The 23,131-nt window shown below is 39.1% G+C and overlaps 1 protein-coding gene across 1 annotated transcript in view; it reads right to left on the minus strand.

The window, feature by feature from the left end:
• Window positions 1–1,947: 1,947 nt before the first annotated feature.
• The window catches only part of LOC132675155 (uncharacterized), a 43,654-nt gene continuing 22,470 nt past the window's right edge, over window positions 1,948–23,131 (minus strand). Inside the window, exon 5 of the mRNA XM_078438751.2 lies at window positions 1,948–4,586. Coding sequence (XP_078294877.2) covers window positions 2,797–4,586 — 1,790 coding nt within the window. The 3' untranslated portion in view covers window positions 1,948–2,796. The remainder of the gene's footprint in view (window positions 4,587–23,131) is intronic.

The raw sequence follows: 23,131 nt of genomic DNA on the forward strand, positions 1-23,131 counted from the left end.
TGCAAAGGTGATCCATAAAAAGTGATGATTGGCAATTTCATACAAAGCAAAGTCCTCAGAATTGAATATTAGGAATTTTACAGAGAGGTATTCTGGTAACCTGCCTGAAAGGACCAATAACTTATTTGGGGGCTTAAAACATGAGATAACAATGTAAAGTAAATGACATGTGAGATGAAAAAAATGCAGTGTTCTTACAGCAAGAGGTTAGCAAATGGAATACTGTGGGAAAGATTTATTAGCCTCTACAAGTTGGTTTTCAGAAACCATTGGTCACTTGTTACAGTACAGTACCCACATTTTCATTGCAACAGTTGTTATTCTACACTCATCAAAACCTGGAAGCAATAGGTGTTTCTCAAAGTGTCATTCAGAGTTCTTTTTTTCCCCCAACCCTCAAATCACAGGAATATGTCTTTGAATATCAACTAGCCATTTAGGAGACTCCTAAGATACAGATGTTCATAAACATTACACAAGCTACAATTCAGATACCTGCACAAACACCACCAACATTAATGGAAAAATGTGTTGGTTTTCAAAGTGTTAAACACTATATGAGTTACACGAACACTCTTGGTGTCCTTCCCAAAAAATGGGTGAACACCTTATTGTCATTCTGCCAAACACCACATAACTAAAAACGCTGCATGAGGTGACCCCTCTATTTTGTAAGGACATGCACTGTGACTTCTTACAGTCTTGGGCTTAAAGTCTGTTTTGTCTGATGTAAGCATGGCTACTCCACATTCTTTTGTTTTCCACTGGCATTGAAGATCTTTTCCACACCTGCGCTTTCAGCCTGAGTGTGTTCCTACAGCTGAAGTGAGTCTCTTGAAGGCAGTACATATCCTTTGTTTGTGTACTTCTTTCCCTTCAGCCAATGTATCTTTTGGTTGGAGAATTTAGTCCCTTTATATTTAAAGTAAGTATTGACACAGGTATGGATGGAGTTACTCTTGTCATTGTTTCCCATGTTTTTAGCTCTTGTAGAATTACTTGCCCCTTTCTTATCCGTTTGGTCTTCTTCTTTGTGATTTGTTGATTTTCTAAAGTGGTGTACTTTGATTCCTTTCGATTTGGGTTTTGTGTGTCTACTACAGGTTTTGCTTTGTGGTTACCAAGAGGCTTTAAGGAGACATCTTTTTAAAATCTATTTTGTTAACACCTTAATCTTGCATACCAGAACCCTTTGAGACCTAAGGTAATTCTTAAACAATGTCAGTGTACAATCCTATGCCATGTCAGGGAAGAGTTAGTTACTCTCTTTCTGATATCTGTGAAGGTTTCTTCCTTTCAACCACATCAACTGGTATTCTCTACTTTTAACTATATCTGTTAAGAAATTGTCTCAGTATGTGCCTGGACTGCACAAAACCAATAAGTAAAACATTTTATTTGTAACATTCAGAAACATTTTTAGTTTTAATAAATGTTCAAGAATGACGTTCTGAAAACCCATTTCATAATAACTTACATCAGTGTTAGAAACATAAACGACACCTCCATTTAAGTTTGTTCATAGATTCTACATCATATTGTCCTTCATCTTCCATGGAAGATCAGGTATGCAGGAGTCCCACCTACGAGGGAAGGGCATCTGATATCTTTGATGCAGGAAGAATCAGCCACATACTTTCAACACCCACTGGGAATCAGTGAATTGTCTGAAGTGATTTGAGGGCACAAATAATTATTACTTGCTAGTCAACATCTTAAAGAGGGCCAAGGTAAAACAAAACCATATTGAAATTACTTACTCCTATGCAAAACACCACCCCCTTCTCTATTTTCCGGCATACCCGCATATTCGTTATCGAAGTGTTCAACTTTGTTTTATCCCATATGGTTAAGTATTTTTATGGAGATAATGTCTGAATAGAGTGGCCAATGTACTTCTTTCTACTGTGAATTCTGTGACGTTGTCGTTCAGGTAATTAGATGACTATATATATATCTTTCAGGTTACTTTCCTCTCGGTATGGTTTTGTTTTCTGAAGTGTATATTTAAAAAGGTCTTTCCTTCTTCATACATTATCCCCAAGTAGGCATTTGGGGATACTGAGTCATGATTGAATTCCAGTTAAAGGTATGGCCACTCCCTTTACATTTTATAGTTTTGCTCTTGTATCATAACTGTGATATTGAGGCAGTTGTGAGATCCAGCTAGAGGTTTGCCACATTCATTACATTTGTAATGTCTCTGTGTAACAGGAACTATGGTAATGAGTAAGGCTTGAGCAGTCTGAAACGTTTTTTACCACATTCTTTGTAAGTTTTCTCTGCAGTATGAGTTCTGTGATGTTGGATGAGACTTGAGTACTGATTAAAAGGCTTGCCAAATTCTTTGTATTGGTAAGATCATCTCCAGTATATGTTCTCTGATGAAGAATCAGGGTTTACTTGTAAAGCATTGCTTTACTATCTTAACAATTTCCAATGGGTATCAATGGGTATCATTACTCTTCAGTATGAATTATCTGATGTGGAATAAGAGTTGAGGAATCCTTAGAAATTCTGTCACAGTCTTAACATTTGGAAGATTTGCTCTAGTATGAATACTATGTTAATAAGTCAAGGATGAACAGTGAAGAAAGGTTTTCCCACATCCTTTACATTGGTAAGGTTTCTCTCTGTTATGGATTCTGTGATGTTCATTAAGATGCGCCTGGTGGGAGAAGGTCTTCCCACAGTCTTGACATTGGTAACCTTTCTCTCCAAGATGGATTCTGTGATGTACATTAAGATGTGCCTCGTGGGGGAAAAGGCCTTTCCACATTCATTACATTGGTAAAGTCAGTCTTCAGCATGAATTCTGTGATGTTTGGTAAGGCTTGACTGTCGTGGATATGCCTTGCCACATTCTTTGCATTGGTAAGGTTTCACTCCAGTATGAATTCTGTGATGTTCTGTAAGGGCTGAGGGCCGGATGAAGGCCTTGCCACATTCTTTGCATTGGTAAGGTTTCTCTCCACTGTGAATTCTGTGATGTGCCTTCAGGGCCGATTGCCAGTTAAAGGCTTTGCCACATTCCTTACATTGGTAAGGTTTCACTCCAGTATGAATTCTGTGATGTACTGTAAGGGCTGAGGGCCGGATGAAAGCCTTGCCACATTCACTGCATTGGTAAGGTTTCTCTCCACTGTGAATTCTGTGATGTGCCTTCAGGGCCGATTGCCAGTTAAAGGCTTTGCCACAATCTTTACATTGGTAAGGTTTCACTCCAGTATGAATTCTATGATGTTTGCTAAGGTTTGAATATCGCGTATAGACCTTGCCACATTCTTTGCATTGGTAAGTGTTCACTCCAGTATGAATTCTGTGATGTTCTGTAAGGGCTGAGAGCCAGCTAAAGGCGATGCCACATTCTTTACATTGGTAAGGTTTCTCTCCACTATGAATTCTGTGATGTGCCTTAAGGGCTGATTGCCAGTTAAAGGTTTTGCCACATTCTTTACATTGGTAAGGTTTCTGCCCAGTATGAATTACTTTATGTTGTTTAAGGTATGATTTCTGGTTAAAGGTCTTGCCACATTCATTACATTTGTAAGGTTTCTCTCCAGTATGGACTCTGTGATGTACATCAAGATGTGATGGGCAGTAAAAGGCCTTGCCACATTCATTACATTGGTAAGGTTTTACTCCACTATGAATTCTGTGATGTATCTTAAGGACTGATGACCAGGTAAAGGCCTTGCCACATTCTTTACATTGGTAAGGTTTCACTCCAGTATGAATTACTTTATGTCGTTTAAAGTTTGATTTCTGGTTAAAGGCCTTGCCACATTCTTTACATTGGTAAGGTTTCTCTCCACTGTGAATTCTCTGATGTAACATAATGGCTGAGTGCCAGTAAAAGGCTTTACCACATTCTTTACATTGGTAATGTTTCCCTCCAGTATGACTTCTGTGATGTACTTTAAGGGCTGAGAGCCAGCTAAAGGCCTTGCCACATTCTTTACATTGGTAAGATTTCTCTCCACTATTAACTCTGTCATGTGTCTTGAGGACTGAGTGCCAGATAAGAGATTTAGCACATTCTTGACATTTGTAAGGTTTGAGTCCAGTATGAATTCTGCGATGTTTCAAGTTTGAGAAGGACCCAAAAGCCTTGCCACATTCTTTACATTGGTAATGTTTCACTCCAGTATGAATTCTGTGATGTTTGGTAAGGCTTGACTGTCGCGTATAGGCCTTGCCAGATTCTTGGCATTGGTAAGGTTTCACTCCAGTATGAATTCTGCGATGTTGTGTCAAGTTTGAGAAGTTTACAAAGGCCTTGCCACATTTTTTACATTGGTAAGTTTTCTCTCCCGTATGGATTCTGTGATGTCTCCTAAGGGCTGTGCGCCAGTTAAAGGCCTTGCCACATTCTTTGCATTGGTAAGGTTTCTCCTCAGCATGAACCGTGTGATGTTCAGAAATTTGTGAATGATGCCGAAAGGTCTTACCATATTGTTGACGTTTGTAAGGTTTCTCTACAGTATGAATTCTTTGATGTCCTGAAAGGGAGGAGAGCCAGATAAAGGACTTGCCACCTTCTTTTTCTTGGTAAGTTTTCTCTCCAGTATGAATTCTTTGATGTCCTGTAAGGGTGGAGAACTGGTTAAAGACATGGCCACACTCCTTACATTGGTAAGGTTTCTATACAGTATGAGTTAATTTATGTTGAATAAGGGTTGAGACAATTTAAAGGTCTTGCCACATTCTTCACATTTGTAGGTTTCTGTCCAGCATGCAGTTGCTGGTGGTCAAAGGCTTTGCCACATACGTTACCTATATAACTTTCCTCTGCTGTACCAGTTGTCTTACCTGTACTGAATCTTGATGAATGACTAAACATGCTCCCAGGTTGATTATATCTGCAACGGTTTCTTCCCACATGAATCCTCTGATGATCACCAACATTAGGAAACTGGTTAAGAATTTTCCCACATTCAATATATTTATAATGATTCTCTCCCTTAGGGATACTCCTCTGCATAATAAGGTTGGCACTTTGATAAAAGACTTCCCCATATGTATTACATTCATCATCATTCTCTGGGAAGGAGTCCCCAGATACCTTTGGTCTTCACTCTCCCCAACCTTGTTCCAGTCTGTAAGTGTACATTCTCAAGGGAACTGTGTTTATATCTACTCATGACCCTTTTTGGAACGAAGCGTCAATGCATGACTTTAGCAGGAATGTCTTGGTACCATGTGAAAATATACCTGACTGAGATCAAATAACAGAAAAGTAAAATCATTCCAGGGTACTACTCTCAGATGAAGGACTGACAACTTCTAATATAGAAGCTTAAAATCAATCAGAATATCAGGAAGACAGCTAAGAAGAAATCATCAGGACTTGCTTCTTTCATGAACACATAAACTTGCACACAAGGAACTGACAACATAGCTTAGTAGAGAATTCTGTAGCATCTCTTGGTGTAGTACAAATCACGTTCTTGTATCTCAGAAAATGAAGAAAATCACCCTATGTGCCATGTGCTCAAAATTAGCAGAAGAAAGGCAATTGAAACATAAAACAGAAATGAAAACTATAGAATAAAGCAAAAATTGGAAAAATCAACAATAGAAACAGTTGTTCAGAAAACCCCCTAAAATCAACAGATGTATGTCTAATGAAGCCAGAATGATAGAGAAGACTAACTAAAGTCAAGTGAAGAAGTGAAGGCAGACACAGTATAACTGATCCCATAGAAATAAAAATAAATCCAGCCCACGATAATTATATGGCAAGAAGTAGATACCAAAGAATGCTTATGAATTTCCAAAAAGATAAAACCTACCAGGACTCCATCATGAAGAATTCTGTCTGTCTGTCTACCTACCGAACTAGCTACCTACCTACCTATCAATCTAGGGTCTTTAACACACCATAGAGATATTGGGTACCTGGGGAAAGAAAGGTGCATTTTGGCACACTGTTCAAGTTCATTTGGAGAGTAGAGCAAGAGCCCAGGCATGTACCACAATGGAATTTTGATGTCCTCCCTTACACCCTTGAGAATTGTACAGTACTCTTGTGGTCACAAAGCAGCTCCTGCCCAAGATTTTGAGGGAACGATCATTCTCCTCTTTTCCACATCCCCAAGAAATCATTGTTACAACAACTGTGCCTCTGATTTTGAAGAACTAGACATAGATAGATTTCCTCGTATTTGGAGTGTCAGGAGCGGAAGTTGGTACAGCTCCACAGGGTAAGAGGGCTTGATTATTTACAACGGGTGGTCTGCCTTGCACATTTGGTCCTTGCAGGCCTGTCATGGCAGAATCATTGGTTGCCAGGGCCAGAGGCAATACTGGGGCTCAAGCCTCCATCGTCTGGGGAGGGGCTCATTTGAGATGAGGTTGACTGTGGGCAAACAGCATCTCATTTCCATGTAAGAGCTAGCCAGTGGATCCTGGTCACCTCATGGTGGTTTTCTATGGCTTTGGGCACATTTTGAATGTAACGGCATTGGGCAAGATTTTTTGAACACCTGCCAACAATTGCAATATAATGAGAACTGTGGTCTAAGGGGAGAATACTAGTTGTTGCTTTATTGGAATAAGCTATTTTCTTAGGTGACACTAATATTTACACTGACTTTCAAGTTTTTAATAGATCCTAAGGATGAGAATCTTAAAATGATAGAAAAGTCTCCCTCCTATCATTTAAAGGATTATAAAATTATTATCTGTATAATTATCCATGTATCCACCTATTAATACTCTACCAAAATACAAACCTTTCTTTCCTTAGATACTCTCCAAAAGTTTTTTTTTTAAATGCAATTATAAATGCAGATTATTTTCCTCCTTCCTTATAGTTGGGCATTATTCCACTTCATTGGTTTTCTACCAAAGGATTTTGGGTTGTTCCCAATCTTTGGCTTTTACATAGGGGTGGTGAATACTTGAAAGTCACTGTTGTGCAAGTTTGCAAGTACTGTGTAGGTAAATTTGAGGGAAAACTGTTAGCCAAGAGATGAAAAAGTATACATAATTTTGCTAGATATTACCAAATTGCCTTCCACAGCTACGTAGATAATTTCACCCCCAATAGCAAGCACGCCTGTTTCTCCCCAAGGTCACCCAGAATGATTGGCACTATTTTGCTGATCTTTTAAGGCACATAGTCTGAGTTCAGTATTTCTGGCTTGAGTCTGCTTCATAGGCCAGCAGTTGTGGCTCTCTCAAATTTCCCTCAGCTAGTGCACCCTTCCCACAATCACTTGGCAATGAATGTGTGTGCAAATGTAAACTGGAGAATCGGGAACCCAAATTCTGCAATGTGAATGAAACACACAAAAAGGTCTTTGCCTTTAAGGAGCACCTGGGTGACTCAGTAGGTTAGCATCAGACTCTTGATTTTGGCTCCTTTCATGATCTCATGGTTTGTGACATCCAGTCCCTTCTCGGGCTCTGTGCTGTCCATACAGGGCCCGCCTGGGATTCTCTCTTTCCAAAAACAAATAAATATTAAAAACAACAACAGGGGTGCCTGAGCCCCTCAGTCGTTTGAGCAATTGAATTTGGCTCAGTTCACAAACTCGTGGTTAGCCAGTTCAAGCCCCACATTCAGCTCTGCAGGAGGAGAAGGAAATACCAAGGAAAAATCAGAAATTCATAAAATAGTTGGGACACCTGGGTAGGTCGGTCTGTTAAGCATCTGACTCCTGATTTCAGCTCAGGTCATGATCCCAGAGTTGTGGGATCAAGTCCCAGGTAGGGCTTCACTCCCAGTGAGTAGACTAAGATTCTGTCTCTCTTACTTTGGCCCTTGCCTCACTTGCATGTGCTCTCTCTCTCGCTCAAAATAAATGAAAAAATAAAACTAAAAACTTAAAAATTAGAAATAAGAGAGCAGAATAAACAATAACATGGAAAATAATGCCCAGGTTTTTCAAAACAAACAAAATTGGAAATTCTTCAACTACATTAACTAAGAAAAAACGAGAGACAACTCAAACACCAAATGGAGAAATGGAACAGAAACCTCACAACAGATAACCACAGAAATACATAGTGTGATAACAAATCACTATCAACAATTATATACTAACAAGTTAGGCAAAATTGTAAAAAAATGTAATTTTAAACAACGCACAAGTTACCAAAATTGAGAAAAGAATCTTGAACTCAAGAAATAGGAAATCTTCTTAGACCCTCACAAAAAAATAAGTTGAATTTGGAATAAAAAACCTCCCAGCATAGGAAAGCCCACAACCTCTTATCTTCATTGGCCAATTCTGACAAACATTAAAAACAAAACAAAATTTAGGACAATCTTCATGAAAATCTTAAAAGTAGAATAGAGGGAACCCACTGAAAATAACCCTAGGAGGCCAGCATTACCCTAGTACCAAAGCAGGATAATTGCCACACAAGAACAAAATACGTGGTTTGTCCATCCTAAGTATTGCTACTCTGGCTTTCTTTTGACCTTCATCTGCGTGAGAAAGGTTTCTCTACCACCCGCACTTTCTTTCTTTAAGTGTCTTCAGGTCTATATGGAGTCTCTTGTAGGCAGCATATAGATGGGCCTGGGGTTTATTTTTTTGTTGTTTTTGTTTGGTTGGTTTATTCCATTCAGAGACTCTATGCGTTTTGATTGGAATGTATAGTACATTTTTATTGCAGGTGTTTATTGATAGATATATATTTATTGCCATTTTATTACTCGTTTTGTCATTGTTTCTAGAAACTTTCTTGATCCTTTTTCTGTCACTTTTGGTGTCTTCTTTGCACTTAAAGATTCCCCTTTGACATTTCCTGCAGGGCCAATTCAGTGGTGAGGAATTCCTTGAGATTTTGCTTGTCTGGGAAACTCTGTCTCTCCTTCCCTTCTGAATGACAGCCTTGCTGGGTAGAGAATTCCCTGCTGCCTATTTTTCCCAGTCAGCACGTGGAATAGATCATGCCACTCCCTTCTGGCTTGCCAAGTTTCTGTTGAAGAATCACCAGGTAACCTTATGGTTCTACCTGATAAGTGAAAGATATCTTCCTGCTTTGAAGAGTTTTTCTTTATCACCATATTTTGTAAATTTAATTCGAATATATCTTGGTGTGGGCCTGCTTTTGTTGATTTTGACGGGAGTTCTCTGTGCCTTCTGGATCTTACTCTTTATTAAAAAATTTTTTTTAAGTTTTTCTTTATTTTTGAGACAGAGAGAGACAGAACATGAGCAAGGGAGGGGAGAGAGAGAGAGGGAGACACAGAATCTGAAGCAGGCTCCAGGCTCTGAACTGTCAGCAGAGAGCCCGATGTGGGGATCAAACTCATGCACTATGAGATCATGACGTAGCCAAATTCAGAGGCTTAACTGACTGAGTTACCCAGTTCTATTTTTAATTTTTTGTGTGTGAAGTAACCCTTACACCCAACATAGGGTTTTGACTTCCAGCCAAGCATTGAAGAGTTAGGTACTCTACTGCCTAAGCCAGCCAGGCATCCCTCCATTTACATTGTCTTTTCTGTAGGTACACATCAACATTTCATGGTGTGCTTACCACAGAATAACAGGTACTGAGAAATGAATTATTATCTTTCAATTGAACCAATGTGAAATGTGACTATCACATGCTACCCAACGTTATCTTATCAGTTTCTACAACTGATAAAAATCCTCTTTCCCCTCAAGTCAGGATGGGTGACAAAGACCATGGGCTGTAAAACAACACAGGGACATCTAACCCCAAAACCGCATGGGCTCTGTGAAGCAGACATCCTCGCTACTGGTGACCGGTGATCTGGTACCCAACTAATCTGTGTCTTGCACACAGGCCAGAGCACAGGACTAGCCTCATCGTGGGGCTGCATGGAAGTCAGGGAGGTCCCTGCTGGCAGGGAGTCAAGATACCTGGGATGTCATCAATCTTAGGGATCAGAGAGGTGTTGGGGTTGTATACCTGGGATGCCAGTGCTTTGTGGAAACACCACACCCACCTTGCTGGTTCTGACTATTAGTGTTCAGAAGCCTGCTTCATCTTCAACTTCCTGTCACATGACACCTTAAAGCAGTGGCCACACTGTTTACATCCTCGTATTTCCCCTTTCCAGCTACTGCCACATATCTGGGCCTGGGAAAGGATGGTTACCTATGGCATCCAAAGCAACTGGTCCTGAGGACGGCCAAGGAATTCATGAACACATGAGGAAAGGATCTGACTTCCCTCAACCTAAGAACCTACCACATTTCCCATGTCCCCATGTCTGTCACATTTGTTCATTACAAGTATCTTCCTAAGACTTTACAGTGACCAAAGGAGGATTCCTACCAGATCTTTCCCTGCATTTCAAGAATTCTCCATATGTGCTTTTAGTAGGACCTATCGTTCTGGTCAAGGATAGCATCCTCATATTCTATCTGTCCTCACAACTCTCTCTATGCCAAGTGAATGAGAAAATCCTGTGGCCCATTGATGTTTTCCTTTTCCTCCAGGGAAGTGATGACCACATTGTATTTAAATCTCAGGTATGGCCTCCATACCGGTTAACAACCATTTCCCTTTGAATTAAAAGTTCCAAATCACACCTAAGAACCTACCAGAGTCTGTGCGGCTTATGTGGGAGTGGGAGAGCGGTAAAAATGGGATATCCACAACACAGCGTAGAAGGACAGCTGTGATGCCTGCATCACTGTAATGGAGATGAGAACATTAAAAAAACTGGAGATGATTTGGAAAGAAAACAAGCAAAATGTATCCTTCTCCATCCAGAGTCAGCAACACATCTTGGACGGTGTCCTCTCCCCACGTGAAGAATTCATGGCAATGTTTCAGCCTAGATGTTTTTCAGTATTCTTTGGGCTGCAGAATTATTCCTAATACAAGATTGTTTTCTCCCTATATGTAGAACATCTAGTAAGCACCAAGCAACGTCACATGCTTGGTCTCATCAAGTCAATGTTAAAACAACCCTTGACACATGAATCTGCAAGTTTTCACTCTGAAGTTTTCACTCTCCAAGTGGACAACTTGGAGGATACCACTTCCAAGAAGGAAAAAGAACAGTAACTAAAGAAATCTTACTTCGTGTTCTTCTCCAATTGAGAGAAGTGAAATGTATTAATAAAACTATACAGAATTTAGTATGTTCACTGTTGAACTACTCCCATAATCAAACTAATTTTGGAACACCATGTCATTTCATGCAAACCATCCTTAACATCCCTGGGTATACCTGATAAGCAGCAGTTCCTAAACATTTGAATGAGGAAGAGTATATGCTACATAACTAATAGGCAGGTAGACAAGACAGGATTTGCATGGGGAGATTCTCAAGCCATGATGCAGGAGATTTAGGAGAAATGAATCGAATACGATCTATAGAAAATTATTCCCATTTTCAATCTGTAACATTTTTGTTTACTACATAAAGCATCAATTTTGAAATTACCTCATTGGATCTAATAGTCCCTTTCCTTCTGAAGATATAGGTACACACACTTAAATATACACACCCCTATACTTGCACTTCTTTCGAGTTAGTTCTTTTATTCCAAACTACATCTTTAGCAGGACACCTGGGTGGCTTAGTTGGCTAAGTATCCAACTTCAGCTCAGGTTATGACCTTGCAATTTATAAGTTCAAGACTTATGTTGGTCTGTTCGCTGACAGCTCTGAACCTGGACCCTGCTTTGGATTCTATGTCTCTGTCTCTTGCTGGCTCTTTCCTGCTCATGCTCTGTTTCTCTCTCTCTCTCTCTCTCTCTCTCTCTCTCTCTCTCAAAACTAAATGAACATCAAAAAAGATTAAAAACAAAAGAACAAAAAACTAAAACGTATCTTTAGCTTAATATAACATACTGTATTCTGTGCGTATCCAAGCCATAAATATTTGTGTTCTGTATACTCCTAAAAACAACATAAGCGGAGAAAAAGAGTGTAAAATGTTAAAAACAATAAATGATAATTCTGTACATATGGCTTATAATTATAGTTGTAATAACTTTGTTCCCTTAGGAGTTAAACAGAAACTGCGGACATTGGATTGTGAGCCATGGTTGAATAAAAGAAAACAAAGAATGTGAAACAATAAAGTTTGCTACTCACAGATCCCACAGGATGTACCCAATATGCCTTGAGGTCAGGGCTGAGTGAAGACAGAGACAGTGGCAGGAACTGGGGCAGATGCCTTTTGTAGGGTCTACAGTTGGAGTGCTTTGCACTTCCTGAGCTAAGTCTAGAATGTACAAGTCAAACCCACATGAAAAGAGCATGGTGAACTCTGCAGGGCTCTTCTCTAAGGGATGCTGAAGGTAGACACACTGGGAGTGGGTGCTCTTTCACAAAGGTTATTGGGGAAGCCCAAACAGGGACTACTTTGAGACTTTGAGGGCATTATCTACTCTATTGGCTGCTGGGTCTAGCTAGAGTCCCTTCAATCCCCCTGTAGCCAGTCTGGTTATACAAAATGGATCCCATGGCCACAGTATCAAGAAATTGAGTAGCTATGCTCTAGGGGCAGCTGGGTGGCTCAATCGGTTGAGTGTCCCAACTTCAGCTCAGGTCATGATCTCACAGTTGGTGGGTTTGAGCCCCGCATCAGGCTCGGTGCTGACAGCTCAGGGCCTGGAGCCTGCTTCAGATTCTGTGTCTCCCTCTCTCTCTGCCCCATTCCCCACTCATGCTCGGTCTCTCAGGAATGAAAAAATGTTGAAAAAAATAAAAAGAAGAAATTGACTAGCTATGCTCTCAAGAATACTTCCGTGTCATCTATATTAACAGCACCTTAATGTTCCAGCAGTCACAATAAGGAAGTTAGAATACATAATCTTGCGGAGAATAGTTATTAGGGATATCATCCCACTGCTTTCCCAAGCATGAGTGACGCTTGAACAATGCAGGGGTTCAGTGTGGCCACCCTTCATGCCATTGAAAATCTGTGTATTACTTTGACTCCCCAACACTATATTTTAATAGTCTACTGGTGACAAGGAACTTGATCGAGATCGATTAATGTATATTTTATGTTATATGTATTATACATGGCATTCCTATAGGAAAGTAATTTCAAAAAAGGAAAATGTTAAGAAAATCAGACGAGAAAATAAATTTCTGTACAATGAACAAACCTGACTATAAATGTACCCACACAGACCAAACTCATGTTGTTCAATGGTCAAGTGCACTTTGTGTTACTGTTTACCTACAACCTTAATGAAGGTGGGGCAGGCTAAGGTTGGTGTAGGGGAACAGTTCATTCATTAAGACAGTGTTAACACATTAAAATCTATTCAGTGTTCTTAATCAAAATGTATTAAGTTCAAACACATGCTAAACATACCGTTGCAAAACCACTGTACGATCCTTGGTCAAAACACCCATTTCAAGCATTCAAGAACTATTCTGTTCCTCTGATATAAGAATCTGTGAGTTGTGCTTTCCATGCTGTGCAAGCTGAGGCTCATCATTGAATAAATGTGGATTTACAATAATTTTACACCCTTTTATGCAAGAGTTAGCTATGCTTGCCTAAGATGTGTGAAAATCTCTATTTCAACTGCATAATATTCTTGACTTCTATCAATTGCTATTATGAAGATGCATGCAAATTTTAATCAACAGCTAACATAATCTCCTTGGAAAAAAACTGGCATATCTATTTAAAATTCAGAATGTTCCTCTATCTTACTTTTATTTACTTATTTTTTAAAAATTTTTATTATTTTAAAAGTTTATTTATTTATTTTGAGAGAGACAGAGAGAGCACAAGCAGGGGAGGAGCAGAGAGAAGGAGAAACAGAATCCCAAGCAGGCTCTGCACCATCAGTATTGAACCTGATGTGGGGCTTGAACTCATGAACTGTGAGATCATGACCTGAGCTGAGATCAAGAGTCAAACGCTTGACAGACTGTGCCACCCAGGCATCCCTACACTATCTTACTTTTAATGCAAATAATGATGTCCTGAATGATCACTTCGTGGTGACTTACATCACTGTTATAGATCAGCCACAAACACCATGTGAATGTAGACTTTCTTCATACCTTGTACATGACAATGTCCATTATGTTCCATGGAAAAGTTGGTATGAGTGAATTCCCCATCATACTACAGCCCTGCACGTCTGAGAGAAACAATCAAATCCTTTTGCATGCACACGAGCTAATAATATTTTCCACCCCCTCACCGCCAAAATTGCAATTATGGTCAAAAGAAAAAGGAGACGGTGACATTATTCCTCTCCAGACACACATCCATCTTCCCTTGATCCTTTCACGCAGATTAACAAACACAGTTGACCATGTTAGAACATGGGATTGAACAGTGTGCGTCCACTTATACACAAATTTACATATATTCTGTAAATCTGTTTTCTCTTCATTATGATTTCCATAATATTTTCTTTCCTCAAGCTTGCTTTATTATTACTGCATATAAAATAGGCCATGTATTAAAAATGGGTTATTGGCTGTTTTAGATGAGGCTTCTGGTCCACAATAGGCTATTTCCATGGGAAAGTACCTATGTTTTTAAATTTGGGGACTCGCAAGTTACAAGCAGATGTTCACTTGTGGAGGGGTTGGCACCCATAGCACCTCCATTGTCCAAGGATAAATAAGTGATCTGAATGATTTGACTTTGGATTTTCATCTATAATAAATACTGATTTAGAATCATGTCTCAAAAGTGGTATTGACTGCTTTCTGCTGAGAATTCTCTCAGTTTATTTAGATTTCACATTCCATTACACAGCTTGCCAACTGTTCACAGCTGTAATGTTTTTTATATTCAAGTAAGTTTGTTGTTTTTCAAATATACATTAAACACAAAGTTTTTCATTATTCATTACATTTCTGGGGTTTATATCCAGTGTAGTTTTCTGATGTTTTATGAGAGTTCAGTTGTGGGTAGAGTTTGCCAACATTCTTGACATCTGTAAGCTATCTCCTCAGGACGGTCTCATGTTGAAAGGTTTTGATGGGGATTAAATGCTTTGTCAAATTTTTTACATTGGTAATCTTTCTTTCAGTATGCACTCTGTGATGGTCACAAAGTTTGAAGTTCTGCCTAAAGCCTTTGCCACATTTTGTAAAACACCTTTCAGCCTTCTCCCCAGTATATATCACACCTCGTGTTGACAAGTTTTGTGGTACTGAAAGCCTTTGCCATATTGTTATATTTGTAAGCTTTCTTCCCATTATGAAATCTCTGCTGTTGAGCAAGTTTGAAGACTGGTTAAAAGTTTACCAGAGTTGCTGCATTGTTAAGTCTTCTCTCCAGTAAGGATGCAATGATGTGCCATTGGATTTGAGCTTTCATAAGACACTTTCCCACATTTATTACTTTTATACTGGATGTTTGGAAACGGAGTTCTCTGAAATTGAGGATTTGACCCTTGCTTCACGTTTCTTGCCAGATTCTTGGCATTGGGAAGTTGTATCTCCATACTAAACCCCTTGGTAATTATGGAAAATAGAGTTCTCACTAAAGGCCTTCTGAAGTTCACAACACATAAAAACTAGATCCAAATTAGGGACAATGTGATAACATTGAACAGTGATGTTTGCATACAGACTGTCTGGTTATTACCAAATTTAGAGACATTGGAAAAGGAGGGATAAGGCAAGGTAGAAGAATAATGAACCCTCTGAAAAGCCCTCTCAAAACAATCACATTTAGACACTGAAAAAGGAAGATAAAAATTCTAACTTTTAGAAACATTTCAGTGAATAAGTGAATGAAGGATTAAACGAATTTTATATTTGAAATGATTTCAATGATTAGTTTTGGCATGGATTGGTTCATTTTCCAGAATTTCCAAAGTCCTTTCAGAGAATATTTAAGAATAAAAATGAATTTTGGAGGGGCAGCTGGGTAGCTCAGTTGGTCAGATATCTGACCTCACCCCAAGACACCATCATCTCATGGTTCAAGAGTCCAAGCCCTACATCAGACTCTCTGCTGATAACTCAGAGCCTTTAGCCTGCTACTGAATATGCATCTCTCTCTCTCTGCTTCTCCCCTGCATGGACTCTTTCTCTCAAAAATGAGTAAAGTATTTTTAAAGATTTACAATAATGTATTTTAGTTTTCCCCAAACAAAAACTGAGGGATTCACCACCACTAAACCAGCCATACAAGAGACCCTAAGGGGGATTCTGTGAGTGAAATGTTGCAAGGACCACAAAGGACCAGAGACATCACTACAAGCATGAAACCTAAAGACATCACAGTGACTCTAAACCCATATCTTTCTGTAATAACACTGAATGTAAATGGACTAAATGCTCCAACCAAAAGACATAGGGTATCAGAATGGATTAAAAAAACCAATAACATCTATTTGCTGTCTACAAGAGACTCATTTTAGACCTGAGGAAACCTTCAGATTGACATGAGGGGATGGAGAACTGTCATGTTACTGGAAGTCAAAAGAAAGCTGGAGTAGCCATACTTATGTCAGACAAACTAGACTTTAAATTAAAGGCTGTAACAAGAGATGAAGAAGGGCATTATATAATCATTATAGGGTCTATCCATCAGGAAGAGCTAACAATTATAAATGTCTATGAGCTGAATACAGGAGCCCCCACATATATAAAACAATCACAAACATAAGCAGCCTTATGGATAAGAATATGGTAATTGCAGGGGACTCTGATACCTCACTTACAGCAATGGAGAGATCATCTAGACACACAATCAATAAAGAAACAAGGGCCCTGAGTGATACACTGGATCAGATGGACTTGACAGATACATTTAAAACTCTGCATCCCAAAGCAACAGAATATACTTTCTTCTCGAGTGCACACGGAACATTCTCCAAGATAGATCACCTACTGGGTCACAAAACAGCCCTCAGAAGTATAAAAGAATTGAGATCATACCATACACACTTTTAGACCACAGTGCCATGAAACTTGAAATCAACCACAGGAAAAAGTCTGGAAAACCTCCAAAAGCATGGAGGTTAAAGAACACCCTACTAAAGAATGAATGGGTTACCCAGGCAATTAGAGGAGAAATTTAAAAATATACGGAGACAAATGAAAATGAAAATACAACAATCCAAACGCTTTGGGATGCAGCGAAGGCAGTCCTGAGAGGAAAATACATTGCAATCCAGGCCTACCTCAGGAAACAAGAAAAATCCCAAATCAAAACCTAAGAGCACACCTAATGGAAATAGAAGCAGAACCGCAAAGACACCCCAAACCCAGCAGAAGACAAACAGTACAGATCAGAGCAAAAATAAACAATATAGAATCTAAAAAAACTGTAGAGCAGATCAATGAAACGAAGAGTTGGTGTTTTGAAAAAATAAACAAAATTGATAAACCTTTAGCCAGGCTTCTCAAAAAGAAAAGGGACAGGACCCAAATGGATAAAATCATGAATGGAAATGGAATTATTACAACCAATCCCTCAGAAATACAAGCAATTATCAGGGAACACTATGAAAACTTATATGCCAACAAACTGGACAACCTGGAAGAAGTGGAAAAATTCCTGAGCACCCAAACACTTCCAAAACTCAAACAGGAAGAGATAGAAAACTTGAATAGACCCATAACCAGTGAAGAAACTGAATCAGTTATCAAAACTCTCCCAACAAATAAGAATCCAGGACCAGATGGCTTCCCTGGGGAATTCTACCAGACATTTGAAGTAGAGTTAACACCTATCCTTCTCAAGCTGTTCCAAAAAAGAGAAAGGGAAGAAAAACTTCCAGACTCATTCTATGAAGCCAGCATTACTTTGGTTCTCAAGCCAGACAAAGACCCAGCAAAAAAAAGAGAACTACAGGCCAATATCCCTGATGAATATGGATGCAACAATTCTCATTAATATACTAGCAAATCGAATTCAACAGCATATAAAAAGAATTCTTCACCATGGTCAAGTGGGATTCATTCCTGGGCTGCAGGGCTGGTTCAACGTTCGCAAAGCAATCAATGTGATACATCACATTAATAAAGATCCTGTCAATAAAATGATACTGTCAATTGATGCAGAAAAAGCATTTGAGAAAATTCAGCATCTTTTCTTAATAAAAACCCTCGAGGAAGTCGGGATAGTAAGAACATACTTAAATATCATAAAAGGCATTTGTGAAAAGCCCACAGTTAATATCACCCTCCATGGGGAAAAACTGAGAGCTTTCCACCTGAGATCAGGAACACGAGAGGGATATCCACTCTCACCGATATTAACATAGTGTTGGAAGTTCTAGCATCAACAATGAGACAACAAAAGGAAATCAAAAGCATCAAAATTGGCAAAGATGAAGCCAAGCTTTCAGTACTCAGCAAAGTCGCAGAGTACAAAATTAATGTACAGAAATCAGTTGCATTCTTATACACTAATAATAACGCAACAGAAAGACAAATAAAGAAACTGATCCCATTGACAATTGCACCAAGAAGCACAAAATACCTAGGAATAAACCGAACCAAAGATCTGTATGCTGAAAACTATAAAAGTTTATGAAGGAAATTGAAGAAGATACAAAGAAATGGAAAAACATTCCATGCTCATGGATTGGAAAAATAACTACTGTTAAAATGTCAATACTACGCAAAGCAATCTACACATTCAATGCAATCCTAATCAAAATTGCACCAGCATTCTTCTCGAAGCTAGAACAAGCAATCCTAAAATTTTTACAGAACCACAAAAGACCCCGAATAGCCAAAGTAATATTGAAGAAGATGACCAAAGCGGGAGGCATCACAATCCCAGACTTTAGCCTCTACTACAAAGCTGTAATCAAGACAGCATGGTACTGGCACAAAAACCGACACATAGGCCAATGGAATAGAATAGAGACTCCAGAATTGGACCCACAAAAGTATGTCCAACTAATCTTTGACAAAGCAGGAAAGAATATCCAATGGAAAAAAGACAGTCTAACAAATGGTGCTGGGAGAACTGGACAGCAACATGCAGAAGAATGAAACCAGACCACTTTCTTACACCATCCACAAAAATAAACTCAAAATGGATAAAGGACCTGATTGTGAGACAAGAAATGATCAAAACACGAGGAGAAAGCAGGAAAAAACCTCTCTTACCTCAGCCGCAGCAATTTCTTACTTGACACATCCTCAAAGACGAGGGAATTAAAAGCAAAAGTGAACTATTGGGACTTAATCAAGATTAAAACTTGTGCACTGCAAAGGAAACAAGTCAACAAAACTAAAAGGAAACCGACCAAATGGGTAAAGATATTTGCAAATGACATATCAGTCAAAGGGCTAGTATCCAAAATCTACAAAGAGCTCACCAAACTCCACACCTCAAAAATAAGTAATCCAGTGAAGAAATGGGCAGAAAACGTGAATAGACACTTCTCTAAAGAAGACATCCAAATGGCCATCAGGCACATGAAAAGATGCTCAACGTCATTCCTCATCAGGGAAACACAAATCAAAACCACACTGAGATGTCATCTCATGCCAGTCAGAGTGGCTAAAATGAACAAATCAGGAGACTATAGATGCTGGGGAGAATGTGGAGAAACGAGAACCCTCTTGCACTGTTGGTGGGAATGCAAATTGGTGCAGCCACTCTGGAAAACAGTGTTGAGGTTCTTCAAAAAATTAAAAATAGATCTACCCTATGACCCAGCAATAGCACTGCTAAGAATTTACCCAAGGGATACAGGAGTACTGATGCATAGGGGTACTTGTACCCCAATGTTTATAGCAGCATTTTCAACAATAGCTAAATTATGCAAAGAGCCTAAATGTCCATCAACTGACAAATGGATAAAGAAATTGTGGTTTATATACATAATGGGATACTACTTGGCAATGAGAAAGAATGAAATATGGCCTTTTGTAGCAACGTGGATGGACTGAAGAGTGTTATGCTAAGTTAAGTCATACAGAGAAAGACAGATAACATATGTTTTCACTCTTATGTGGATCCTGAGAAACTTAATACAAGACCATGGGGGAGGGGAAGGAAAAAGAAAAAGGGAGGGAGGGAGACAAACCGTAAGAGACTCTTAGAAACTGAGAATAAACTGAGGGTTTGTGGGGGCTGGGAGGGAGGGGAGAGTGGGTGATGAGCATTGAGGAGGGCACCTGTTGGAATGAGCACTGGTTGTTGTATGGAAACCAATCTGACAATAAATATCATATTTAAAAAAATGGGAAGCAACCAAAAATAAATAAATAAATATTTAAAAAAATAAAACTTTCCAAAAATGGATTTTGGTCCTGGGATTCAAATAGAACTGACTTAAGGTGGGGTTTTCCCCCAAGTATTTTATACGCTTGATCTCTTCTGGCAATATGGGTTCCATTAAGGACAAATATCCCAGTTTGGCGATATCCATCGTAACCTCATTTCTACCTTTCTCTACCTTCCATCTTCATCCAAGTCATCACTGAGTGTAAATACTAAGAGCCACAACTTGCATTTGTTCCTACATCACTCTTTAAAAAGAATATTCTTTACCTGACTTTGCCAACAAGCCTATGGTGTTATGAAAAGACACAAGTAAAAGATACACAATCAGTTCTCTCACTTACTATCCTCACATGCATATATGTTAAATGCTAATATCCAAAATTAATACCCATCACAGGATATCAGCAGTGAAGAAATAGGGAGCATCAGGACGGTGGCTCCTCCATGGAGACACAAATGGACTAAATTACCTTGTGAGTGCTCCAGAAGGCAATTAGGAGAACCCAGCCCACACAGGCAAGTAGAAAAGAAGAAGAGAAACATCAAAGAGACAAAGTTTGTGACACTGGCCCACAAAGCTACTCACCCTTCCTGACGCTCCATGCCAACACTGTGTGAAAACTGTTACCTCTCATCAGGAGATGAACACAGGAGTGACCTCTATGTTCAGTGATCTGGCTTTTTTGCAGGTGCCTGAGGGACTTGTTTCTGTCATGCAGAACATGGAAGCAGAGGGAATGAGGGCACCCGCTGGATGCACTATGATGGATGCTGAGACAACAGGAGAGCTTTTGTTTACACACTGGAGAGACTACAGAGCTGAGGACAACAGAGGAAGGTATGAGCTCTAAAGAAGTAACTATACTTTCGTAAACTGGGAAATTCCAAAAATTCAGACATTACCAATTACTTGTGTTCTCCTGTACAAACAAGTTCATAAGCCTAAGCCCAGAAGCTGTTTTCTTAAATTCACTAATCTCAACAAAAGGCCACAAGGCCATAAAGAAATAGAAGAACTTGTTTCACTCACAGGAATGAAAGAAATCTCCAAAACTGACCTTGAATTAATTAGGAAGTATTAATGTTATGACCAAGAATTCAAGAAGAAAACATCATAAAGATGCCCATGGAGGAAGAAGAGAAAACAGACAGGTAACTAAATGAGAGCAGAACAACTATGCATGACCAAAATGTAAACCCAAAGAGGCAAAGTATAAGAAACAATCACCCAGAATTTGGGAGCTCAAGTGGAGAATCTCTGAATTTAAAAATATACAAAGAGTCAGCAACAGACTTGCTCAAGCAGAAAAAAGAAGTGGGCAATCTAAAGACCCCTTGTTTTAAATTACCTAAGAGGACCAAAGAAAAATGTGGAAAGAACAAAGTCTAGGGACACACGGGACACCGACAAGTGGAACAATGTGTACAATAATGGGACCCAAAAGGAGAGCATAGTGAAAGGGGGCAGAGAGTTTCCATGAAGAACTAAAGGCTTGTAGCTCTCTTGTATGTGGAAAGAAGAGACAAATTCACAAACACGGTAAATTCACAATAGGATAAGTATCTATGGCAGGAGACGGGTGAGGGACAGGTTGCTTGGTGATGGCTATTAAGGAAAGCAATTGTTATGATGAGCACTGTATATAAGTGATGAGCCACTGAATTATACTGAAATCAATATTGCACTGTATGTTATCTAATTAGAATTTAAGTAAAAATAGAAGAAGAAAAAAGACAAGACATGAACACAGTGACACGTTGTAATTAACTGACCAAAAATGACCAGTGAAAGAGAATTTTGAAAAGCTTGACAAAGGCAACTCATCTTGTACAAGAGAGCTCCTACAAGATTGTTAGTGGGGTTCTCGGTAGATGTTATAGAAAGAAAAGCATTGAACGATGTATTCAAATACTGAAAGATCAAAAAATATCCACCAAGAATACCCTACCTGGCACAGCTGTTTTCTATGCATGTAGAAATTAAGACTTTCCCAAGGCAAAACCCCTCTAAGTTTATCAGCAGATCTCTCCTACAAAAATGTTAAAGAATGTCCTTCTAGGGGCACCTGGGTGCCTCGGTTGGTCACGTATCCAACCTTGGTTCAAGTTATGTTCTCACGGTTGGTGAGTCCGTGCCCTGTGTTGTGATCTTGCTGAAGACTTAGTGCCTGGAGTCTGCTTCAGATTCTGTCTCTGTCTCTCTCTCAAAATATAAATAAACATTAAAATTGTTTTTTAAAAAGTCCTTGTTGAAATAAAAAGATTCTAAACAGTAACTGAAAAGACATAACATAAAGCTCTCTGAGAAGAATAAATATTTACACAATTATAGAAACCTATAGTGTTGTAACAAGGTAGGACAAGTCACATTTATTTCTGCTACAGACTTTTTCTTAAATAAAAGCATAAAAATCAAATCTAGGTAATAATAAATGCAATATAAAAAAAGAATTTATGATGTCATCAATATAAAGTGGGTACAGGTGCAGAGATGGTAAGTAGAAGAGTTTTGTATAAAATTGACACTATCAGCTTAAAACAGTGTGTTAGAGGCATGAAGGTGGCTCATTCGGTTAAGTGTCCAACTCCTGATTTCAGCTTAGGACATGTTCTCCCAGTTTGGGAATTCAAATCCTATGCTGAGGGTTGCTTCAGGGCTCATTTGGTTACGTGCTCAACTTCAGCTCAGGTCATGATCTTGGGGTTCATGAGTCTGAGCCCCGCATTGGGCTCTGTGCTGACAGCAAGAAGCCTGGAGATCCAGATTCTGTGTCTCCCTCCCTCTCTGCCCCTCCCCTGCATGGGCTTGGTCGGTCGGTCTCTCTTTCTCTCTCTTTCTCTGTCTCTCTCTCAGGAATAAATAAACGTTAAAAAAAAAAACAAAAAAAAAACAAGCCCTCTGTTGAGCTCTGCACTAGCAGCATGTATAAAGGTTTGTAATACCTTTAAGATGTTTTAAGTACTCTCTAAGGTAACCAGAATGAAAA

The sequence above is a fragment of the Panthera onca genome, chromosome E2, assembly GCF_046562875.1.
Source record: "Panthera onca isolate mPanOnc1 chromosome E2, mPanOnc1 haplotype 2, whole genome shotgun sequence".
Lineage (NCBI taxonomy): Eukaryota > Metazoa > Chordata > Mammalia > Carnivora > Felidae > Panthera > Panthera onca.